This window comes from Triticum aestivum, chromosome 5A, assembly GCF_018294505.1.
Source record: "Triticum aestivum cultivar Chinese Spring chromosome 5A, IWGSC CS RefSeq v2.1, whole genome shotgun sequence".
Taxonomy (NCBI): domain Eukaryota; kingdom Viridiplantae; phylum Streptophyta; class Magnoliopsida; order Poales; family Poaceae; genus Triticum; species Triticum aestivum.
In genome coordinates, this window is record NC_057806.1 from 576,942,594 (window position 1) to 576,953,642 (window position 11,049).

The following is an 11,049-nucleotide window of genomic DNA, read 5'->3' on the forward strand; positions in this document are numbered from 1 at the left end:
GCCGCCGCAGTTGCGGCGCGGCAAGTTGTGTAGCAGCCGTTCTGGTTAGGCGGTCGCAATTACCGTGTCAAACTCAAGCGAGATCCATCGATGTTATCCTTTAAGTCCGCATCACGATTAGCCCGTCGTGTCGATCCATCGTTTCACGCATGTGCTAGCCCCTCGATTGGCGTTTCCTTGATCCTTGTCGGTACACACATCATGCAAATCTTAGACCGGAGACACGGGTTGGTTAATGGTACAGGACATTTCTGTTTCTATGCATATTGATATGGCGGGAACAGGAGAGATCGAACGAATAATGATCGAGTTAACGAGTCAGTAAGCCGTAGTGAGCTTTATTTTAATCTCTAAAAAGTATTAAAAACCCCAGATAACGGCAGAGCACCACGACCTTTGGGCCGTGGAGGTCCAGATGACCCTAGCCTTTCACAGGCAGGAGGGACCCGCTCTTGTTCTTGATGGTTCAGTGTCTTGGCTAAAGTTGTGTGGCGATGGTGTTGCCCCTGGTAGGAATTATGACTCCCACGTCCGAGCCCTGCTCGATGGGCTGTCTAGTGTTATGAGGGATGTGTGATGATGTGTCTTTGTCAGATCTCATAGGTCTCGAGCGGTGTTGTGTTGGTATTCGATGTATGTGTATCCAGTGTTGAGTCATGTGTCTACATATTTGATTCTTTCCATGTACTTCTCTATTCATCGAGGACGATTGTTGTGTTCTGATGTGCCGGCCTTGTGGGGCATTAATACGATGGCTTTCTGACTATCTACTATAACAAGGTTTGATAGGCTTTGACGAGAGAGGGTGATGACGGCGACGCGTCTTTAACTTGCTCCAGCTCTTGTAGTCATTGCTAGATTGTTCATAGACCTGATTGTAATTTTTGTTACTTTTGATATTCTTTATATGGATAATGAATAGGTGGAAGTTTCTTTGAGGAATAAAATCAAAGCCTGTTATACTTCATTTACACCATTCCTCGAGGAAAAAAGGGTTACCATTGCACCTGCTAAATTACTAATTGAGGAGTATTCATTGCAAAGATCAATTCCACCTTCCCAGGTTGCGACAAATGGCGCACTATGCGTCATTTGTCGCAACCTGGGAGTTTTTCCCTTCGTATATCCGTTTATTTAAAATATTTTATCTCTTAAACCGTCCATCCAAATCTAGAACCGTTTTCACCATTGGATTCTTCGCGCCGAGATTTTCAAAACTAGATCCTATGTTGATAGATTTTTACGAACATTTTTCACAAAAAAACCGAATGAAAAAAACAAACTGGGAGCACGGGTTTTTCCCCTTTCCAAAAGAGGCGCGTCCGTGCCTCTCGTGAAATCACAACCATGCCTCTCACGGGAGCAAACCCGTGCCTCTCGCGAAAGAAAAAAAAAGAAAAAAATACGAGTTTTTTTCGATTCCGAGGAGGCATGACCGTGCATCTCGCGAAAGCACAACCATGCCTCTCGCGAAAGCAAAACCGTGCCTCTCGTGAAAGAGAAAAAAAAACAGAAAACGCGTTATTTTTCGTTTCCGGGAGGCACGGCTCGCGAAAGCATAACCGTGCCTCTCGCGGAAGCAAAACCGTGTCTCTCACAGAAGGAAAAGAAACAGAAAACACGTATTTTTTCCATTTTCGAGAGGCACGACCGTGACTCTCGCGGAAGCACAACCATGCCTCTCGCGGAAGCAAAACCATGCCTCTCGCGGAAGGGGAAAATAGAAAACGTGTTTTTTCCGTTTCTGAGAGGCACGGACGTGACTCTCGCCAAAGCAAAATCATGCCTCTCACGAAAGCAAAACCGTAACTCTCGTGAATGAAAAAAAACACGTTTTTTCACGCAATTTCTTTATGCAAAAGCTAAGGAAGACCGATGAAAAACAAAACGTTGAAAAAACCCAGAAAAAACCCGTTTATAAAGCCGAAACACGTGCGAAAAAAATTAAAAAAAATTAAGAGGGAGCGTCCAAAGCGCGACACGTGGCGGGCGGCTGAGAGCACACCAAGTGGCTCTGATCGTTGCGAGGCTCCCGAAGAAGCGCTCGTCAACTAGTTGCTCCCTTACACCTGCCAAGCGATGAACCAGCGAGGAGAAAATTACCTGGCCTTACTTTTTTTTTGAGGGAAAAGCCTTATATTTTTCTTAGAAACACCAGGCCATACACTCGCGCCAGAACTATATATCTCGCGAGCTTTTGTACCGGCCAGGCCCATTTTCGTGCTCGCTCGCGCTAGTTGGCTGGGCTGGCTTCGCTCCTTTGCTTTTTAGTTTTTTTAATTTTTTCTTCGGTTTTCTCTGTTTCTTCACTGGTTTTCTTTGGTTTTCTGTTGTTCTTGTTTTTCATCAGTTATCTTCATAACTTTCACGGTTTTCATTAATTGTTTTTCTTTCTTTTTCTGCGTTTTTCTTTGCTTCTTTCTAGGTTTTTACTGGGTTTTTTCATTCTTTCTTCATTTTGCTCCATTTTTCTTTGTTCCTTTCCTGGTTTTCATTCTTTCCCGGCATTCTCTATTTCCATTCCTTTGCATTGGTTTTCTTTGGTTTTTATTTTTTTCCTTTTATTTTCGTTTTTATTGGGTTTCTTTGTTTCTTTCTCAATTTTCATCGGGTTTTTTATTCAAAACATCTCAACTTTTTTTGTACACATTCAAAAGTTTTTGTAGACATTTGAAACTTTTTTATATACACGCTTAGCATTTTAAAATACATGATTAACATTTTTTGAAAAAGTATATTTTTATGCCTAGTTTTTTCCATACATTTTTAGTACACATTTAACATTTTTCAAGTTCCTGATTAATATTTTAAAATACCTGATTAATTTTTTAAATGGTTGATTAACATTTTTTAAATACATGATCAACTTTTTTCATACATATTGTATATTTTGTATACATTCTGGTATACATGAGAAACATTTTCTCTATACACAATTATCATTTTTCAAATGCTTGGTTAACACTTTTCAATTGTTTTATGTAAAGTGTTTTTAATATATATTTAGAATATTTAAAAGTATAAAAAATTAAAAAAGCAAAAAACATGCACAAAATAGAAGAACAAAATGAGGCAGTGGCATGTGGCCTCCGTGTGCTGGGCCAGCCCATTTAGGGAGGCGTCTTCTTCCATGAGCGCACCCTACGTCTCGACATAAGCGAGACATAGGCGCGCCCATACACTCATGTGCCCAACAAGTTTCAGCACCGGGGCTGGCCCATGCATTAGTGAGAATCATGCTGATACCCACCCAGGTTATGAGGATAATGGGTGGAAATTCATTTCGGTGCCCAGGCTCAGATGCTCCGAAAATCTATGCCATCAAGTTTTCGGTGACCATGATCAAGTTTTCTCGAGAAGAGGGATAATGGGTTTAGATGAATAGCGATGATCCCGAGGCACGGGTCAGAACCCACTACCAGACGGCGATGTCTATCCCAGTCAACGTATGCCCCGCCACCCTTCGAAACGACCCCACCGTAACTCCCTGCTCACACATGTATTATTCGACACCTTGTTTTTTTACGCACCGATCATGACATCTGCTAGCCCATTTCTTAGATCCCCATACAACAATCAAGGGACATGATATCAGGTGTAGATGAGCCTGTGCACCAAAATGCCCCTCTCAATAATGGGTTGCTTCATCATTTGCACTCTCGCCCGAATTGTGCCGGGAACTATTTGGATTCGTTTGGAAGGAGGTGACGGGCGTAATGTTATCTTTCATTAAGATTAACTTTGGAAGCTTATATATGTTTGAGATAACTAAAAGTATTGTAATTTTAGAAACATCAAGATGATATTTAAAAACAATTGATTTTTTTGCATATTTCAGTGAGGCCAAATGATTTTTTGCTTCTAAAATTTAACGTTGAGCAAAACACTATGTGATGACCACATGTTAGCTAACTATGCAGAGGTAATAAAAGAGGAGAACGCTTCGCAACCCTATGTCTTGTAAGCCGACACTAGCTTCCTCTTAATCCGCCTCCCCTCCTCGCCACCATTGGCGGGGCCTCTACGGGACCTGCACACCATCTCCTCTTCGCACCCTTGACCCTTGTGATGGTCTCGGTGAGATGCGTTCGCTTCTGTATTCGCCACAAGGTCTTGTAATTGATCTTGGCGAGGGACCGGTGAGGCTCGTTCGCAGTGGAGGATTTCTGCAACAAGGTCCTTACTCATGTTGGGTACAAATGCAATCATGTCCGGATGTCACACGAGAAGATCTGCGCTCGTGGTGGTTGACCTTGGGGTTGCGCCCACTTGTTGCATGACGCCTAGGAACAGGAAAGTAGACCTAACATCGATGGCGTGCTCCTCTCCTCACGTCGGGGTGGCCTTGGTCAGATATGTGGCTCCATAGATCGCCGAACTATGGTGGTGGTATCACTGCGGATTGTGGTGACCATCAAAAGGTCTTTGTGATGGTTCCTCCCTCCAGACCCTTTGATTGACTTTGGTGGAGAGATGTAAACTATAGGTGACGGCTTGATGTAGAGGGATGGCTATGCAGTGACGGCGATCGCACATCGCATGCCGCTGCTAGGATCAAGGAAAAGTGATGGTGGCAACACTTGAGTGACGTCGGTGATGGTCGTGCACTCGGTCTTGAGCTTTGTGGTGAAAAGTGAGGTTTGACCTAAGTTGGTTATTGCTGGCAATGACGATGTTTTTATATCGTTACCTTGTTGAAGGCATTGTTCAGATATGCTTTAACTAGCTCTTTAGGGTGAAAACTTAGACTTTAGTCTTGGGTGGTTGGATCCAATGATGGCGGTGTTTGAGCGTCGCTCCATTTCTAAAAGCGTTGTTGTTGAAAAACTTCATCATCGGTGTGGTTTCATGACATGGTTGGTGCAGATATGGTTAGTGTCTTAGTTTGCCGATCGTGGATCCGATCTCTTTCTTTTTTGTTTTCTCGCATACACATAGCTTCGGTCTTATATGACTTTGCTATTTGTTGGCATGTTTTTTGTGTGCATGTGTTGGTGTTGATTATATGCATGCTAACTATGCGGAGGCCGGGATGTGGGCTCCATTGTGTTTGTATCCTTTTACGGAAACACTAACGCCCATACGTGTGGGTGTTCCCCAACTCACCCACACGCCTGGATCGTCGTTCACTGTCTTTTACATGAATCTTGACACAAAAATGTGGATTTGATGTGCCACGTAGGACAGGGCTGGTGTGTGGGCGTTGGAGAGTTTGCCCACACGCCCGCACCATGTTGTTTGCCAGCTGCGCTGTGTGGGAGAACTAGTTTCTGCCCACAGAGCCACCACCTAGTTCATGCGCGTGTGAGCGAACTGCTTTTCGCCTACACGACACTCCTATGTTGTGGATGGCAACTGCAGTTACGCGAACGTGGCAACTAGGTAAACACACATGGCAACTGTGATTCTTTGCTAGACGGCAACTGCAGTTGCGCGTACGTGGCAACCAGATAAACACATATGGCAACTGTGATTAACAATACATGGCAACTATGGTTGGACCACACGTGGTAAACACACATGGCAACTACTATTTGACTATATGTGGCAAGTAGTTAATCACACACGGCAACTACGGTTTGATTACACGCGGCAAATACCAGAAATTAGACATGACAACTATAGTTAACCAAAACAGATAGAGTTGCCATGCTTTTACAACTACACTTCATTCCGGATAACTACATCTGCCAACCAGGATGACAACTAAATTGTCATCCCGCGGGGTACCTAACATAGCTGCGCCAGGACATGTGGCCATTTTTGCTTCGTGTCACACACGCGCGGTGGAGATGAGTAGTATTTGTTGAACATGTGACACGAAGTAACCGCGCCCACATGTGTGGGCAATTCTAATGTCTGCCCACACAATCCGTGTGGGTTACCTCCTGCTAACACCACACACCGTGTGCGCATGTCGAATATACCACATATGTGGCAGTTATCGGCGTCCATCCTTTTAATGCTCTATTTTAAACCAATAAAATTCACTCTTTATCAAACAAACTATGTAGATAACTTGAACTATAATTCACTAGTATCACAACCGGCATGACACAAAGCCTTGATTGTGGCTTACTGCACCTGTTTGGCAGAATGTAACATAATTTAATAAATTTTGTGAGAAATATTTTTTTGCGAATATTTTTTTTGGAGAGAATCGACATATGAAATGCTTCCTGCAAAATACACATTTTTTTTCAACTTCAGTAGGTGTTTTTTTAAGCCTTTGCCATTTCTGAAGAAAAAAACACGATTGCTTAGACCGTGATATTTTTCATACAAATACAGTACGACATTGCATATTTCTTTCGACTGTGGTGTTGGCTGCCACTGATTCAGATCCAAAGGTGTAGATTGGATTGGAAGCTGGTAACGGTAGACAGGACGGGCCCTCTTCCCCCTATCCTATCCCCTTGTTCACCTTCGGCCCGCCGCCAGTCCGCTACACTGCCCCTCCTGAATTCCTCCTCCGCCCGCCGGAGCCTGCTGCGACGAGCTTCCACCCCCCCTTGCGTCAGCTAGCCTTCTCCTCCGCTTCCCACAAAGAGCAATTCGCCTCTCTTGCGCACCATCAGTTGCCCTTGAGCAATCGCCCCGCCGGCCGCCGGTCCTTGTGCGCCCACCAGATGCTCGTGATATTTCCGTAATGGCCTTCGCAATGCGCCTAGCGTCCTGCCCCGGCGCGTCGCTGCAGGCGGCGACGGCCTGGCCGTCCAGCCTCGGCTCCGCGGCGCCACGGCCGCGGCCTCGCCGGCGGTGGCCACGCATCAGGTCGTCCGCGGCCGCCTCCGACCAGCAGGCGCTTCTGGCCGCCCTGCGCGAGCAGGCGGACCCCGAGGCGGCGCTCCGGATGCTCAACTCGGCGCTCGCGCGGGACGACTTCGCCCCCGGCCGCGACGTCTACGAGGAGATCATCCGGAAGCTCGGGACCGCCGGCGCCTTCGACCTGATGAAGGTGCTCGTCAGGGAGATGCGCCAGGAAGGGCACCAGGTTGGACCGGGCGTGGTGCAGTCGTTCATAGAGGGCTACGCGCGGCTGCACATGTTCGATGATGCCTTCGACTTGGTTCTCAACCAGCTTGACATGTTCGGCATTCAGGGAGACGCAGTGGTGGTGGCGTACAATCACCTTCTCCGTGTTCTCATGGAGGGGAGTAAGATCAAGCTCCTTGAATCCGTCTACACGGAGATGGGCAATAGGGGCATCAAACCTGACCTTGTCACTTACAACACAGTGATCAATGCGTTGTGTGGAGTTCATCAGGTTAGGACTGCAGTTCTGATGCTGGAGGACATGTCTAGCGATGGTGTGGCGCCTAACGAGGTGACATTCACTACGTTGATGCAAGGTTTTGTTGAGGAGGGGAGCATCGAGGCAGCACTGAGGATGAAGGCACGGATGTCAGAAATGGGATGTTCGCCAACGAGTGTAACAGTCAATGTTTTGATTAACGGGTACTGCAAGCTTGGAAGAGTCGAGGATGCTCTCAGTTATGTACAGCAAGAGATCGCAGATGGTTTTGAACCTGACCAGGTCACATTCACTACATTTGTTAATGGTCTGTGCCAAAACGGGCATGTTGATCATGCCCTCAAAGTCATGGATTTGATGCTCCAGCAGGGTAGTGATCCAGATGTTTTCACCTACACTACTGTTGTAAACTGCTTGTGTCAAATTGGAGAACTTGATGAGGCTGTGGCAATCATAAATCAGATGGTGGATAGCGGTTGTTTGCCTGACATTACCACCTTCAATACTCTCATTGTTGCCTTATGCACAGAGAATCATCTTGAGGAAGCCTTGAACCTTGCACGTGATCTGACGGTGAAGGGACTCTCTCCAAATGTTTATACTTTCAACATTTTGATAGATGCCCTTTGCAAGGTTGGAGATCCTCATCTTGCTGTTCGATTGTTTGAAGAGATGAAAAGCAGTGGATGCACCCCTGATGAACTTACATACAATATATTGATTGATAACCTGTGCTCATCGGGGAAGCTTGCCAAAGCTTTGGATTTGTTGAAGGAGATGGAAGTTAGTGGTTGTCCTCTGAGCACAGTGACATATAACACTATAATTGATGGGTTATGCAAGAAACTGAGAATAGAAGAAGCAGAGGAGGTTTTTGATCAAATGGATGTAACAGGTATTGAAAGGAATGCGATCACATTCAATACACTTGTTGATGGATTGTGCATGGCCGAAAGGATTGACGATGCAGCAGAACTTATTGAACAAATGATAAGTGAAGGGTTGCAACCTAATAATATCACTTACAATTCTATTCTAACTCATTACTGCAAGCAAGGAAACATAGGTAAAGCTGCTGATGTTTTACAAACTATGACCGCAAATGGATTTGAAGTTGATGTTGTTACATATGCAACACTCATTAATGGCCTGTGCAAGGCTCGTCGGACTCAGGCTGCTTTGAAGCTTCTTAGAGGTATGCGGATGAAAGGGATGAGGCCAACTCCAAAAGCCTTCAACCCTGTGATTCAGTCTCTATTTAGAGGGAATAACGGCAGGGATGCTCTGAATCTGTATAGGGAGATGACAGAAGTTGGCGAGCCTCCTGATGCTTTGACATATAAAATTGTTTTCCGTGGTCTCTGTCGTGGTGGTGGCCCTATTAAAGAAGCTTTTGATTTCTTGGTAGAGATGGCAGATAAGGGTTTCATACCAGAGTTTTCATCATTCCGCATGCTAGCTGATGGTCTACTGAACCTGGGTATGGATGATTACCTCATAAGTGCTATTGAACTAATTGCAGAGAAGGCCAACTTCAGAGAATCCGATGTTTCTGCAATAAGGGGTTATCTCAGGATCCGTAAATTTTATGATGCATTAGCAACTTTTGGCCGTCTCCTGGATATCAACAACCCTCGATGGACTTATCGATGAAACATGAGAAAGTAGTATCTGGGAAAGTACTGAGTACGTGAAAATTTTGCTGGTTAGTTCATCAGGATAGATCTTGTTTAATTACGAATAGATGACTATGCTTGTTACTTGGTGGGGATGAACTTTGCATGTAGAAGATGCTTATCTTGGTATTGAAACTCGCGGGAATTGTTTATCACCATTTCCACTGTGAACCCTGTTTTTTGAGTTTTATATTTTAAGGGTACTAATGTCAGATTATTTTGCCGCTTTTTCAACTAAGTGTTCGTTTATCATTCTATTATGTCTTCACGTAATTATGTTTTTCATACTGGTTACAGCTAAAAATGTCAGCAGCAACTTATATTCTAACTAAAGAATTATACAGTGCCGCATCTCTTTCCATGAACAGGCTGAGAACACAGGCGCATAGGCGCTTCAGATTTAGCTTGTGAATGTACCATTACCAAAGATGATTTTACGCGGCCAGAAAGAGGGGACCAATTTAAGATGCCAAGTTGAGCAATGTTGTACACGTGTACATATCTATTGGTAAGGTTCTGCACATAGATACCTGTATATTCGATCATTGCACAAATTGTAGACTACCATATGAACTCTGGTAGCCATCAGTTGTACATGAATAATGTGGATGCTTTAGAGCAATCCTCAAGGAACAAGCGGCCATGGATTCCTAACAAACAGCTCACTGACTTATCATGGCTGTAAAGGAATACTGCAACATAACACACAGCTTGCTGTGCTGAATGAGCAACTAGTAAAAATGAAGGAAACTTAGAATGCCACATTTGCCATTTTCATTGTCGGTTTCGAAGATATGCTACCATGTTACTGGAAATTGTTTGCAATATGTAACGTCTGTTGTGCCATTTGGCAAATCCAATAGAAGGACAAGCTAGCGAGCACCCCAAAGGCCCAAACATCTTTTAATCCTTCCCGAGACAGATAATTCATACGGATAGAATTGGAAATGCAGATACGTCTTGCCTGTCAAGGATGGCAGCACCCTGATCTCGCAACGTCTTCTGCACCTATGGTATTATGATTTGGAATACGGTGTTGGACAATTTTGCTCTGCAATCAATCACCCCTCGGCACCCAAGCCACAAAAGTAGCCAACCCCCTATGAGGAAACGGGCGGACCAGTTGTCGCTATTGAGTGGGCATAGCTCATCATCCTTGAAGATCGGCGCAGAGAGTTGCGTATCCTACCACATAACCATGGAGAGGTAGATGCAACACCTGTTCCGGTTGTACTCAATCCAGAGAGCTTTGGGTTGGGTCGAGGCCACCAAAAGGGCCACCTGCCAAGATCTTCTTGCGGATATATCCTATGGTGCCAAATCCGATATTTGGTCACTAGGTAATACATCATTCAGATGTAACAAACTTTACACACAAACTAAGAGATGTATGCCTCTGATTGTAATGTTTAAATCACAATGTTTCAGGATGTCTTAGAAAGAATTCTGTCAGCTGTGTTCGCAGCATAAAGAATTACACAGCTACTCGGAGTGTGAAGGAATTGTCTATTGATGACAGTCAGGTTGAGGAAATAGGTACTGTAAAACCTTGACCATAAGGAAAGTGTCACGAGGACTCACGAGAGTACTCCGGTCAACACGACGACAACTCAACTACAACCTTCAAAGGCCTCTTTTTTTTTGAAAAGGTTCAAAGGCCTCTTACAACAGAGCTAAAAAAAGTGAGGCATGGTACATTAACCATGTTCGAATTTTAAAAAATAGACTTCTTTTTGAAACGAAGGCAAAAGATTACCTCATTCACTAATTAAGAAGAAAACAGTTGTCCGGTTAATTTGTGGAAAACCGAACGAAAATCATTACAAACTTGGCCACAAAGGGCAACCAAGCCACAAACCATGAGGCCGCAAGACCACAAAGATAGACGGATAAACGCCCCCAACACACTACCCCTACAACCCGCTGCCATATGAATCTCAATTTCACAAGTGAGCCCCCACAAACGGGTGGTAACTTGAGAAAAAAACATCGGCAAAGGCAAACGGACACGAGCACAACCATGATGACATGCCAAGACACTGAGAGCCATCCATCAAGTGACTGCGGGCGCATTTCCTATAACGCCACTCTTCTTGCTTTCCCACATGTCTGATTTCT

The 11,049-nt window shown here is 44.7% G+C and overlaps 1 protein-coding gene across 1 annotated transcript; it reads left to right on the forward strand.

Annotated features, from left to right (window-relative positions):
* Positions 1-6,338: 6,338 nt before the first annotated feature.
* On the forward strand, positions 6,339-9,165 carry LOC123104937 (pentatricopeptide repeat-containing protein At3g53700, chloroplastic). The gene has a single exon (XM_044526885.1). The coding sequence runs from the start codon at positions 6,650-6,652 to the stop codon at positions 8,906-8,908; it is 2,259 nt and encodes a 752-aa protein (XP_044382820.1). The 5' UTR covers positions 6,339-6,649; the 3' UTR covers positions 8,909-9,165.
* The last annotated feature ends 1,884 nt before the right edge of the window (positions 9,166-11,049 follow it).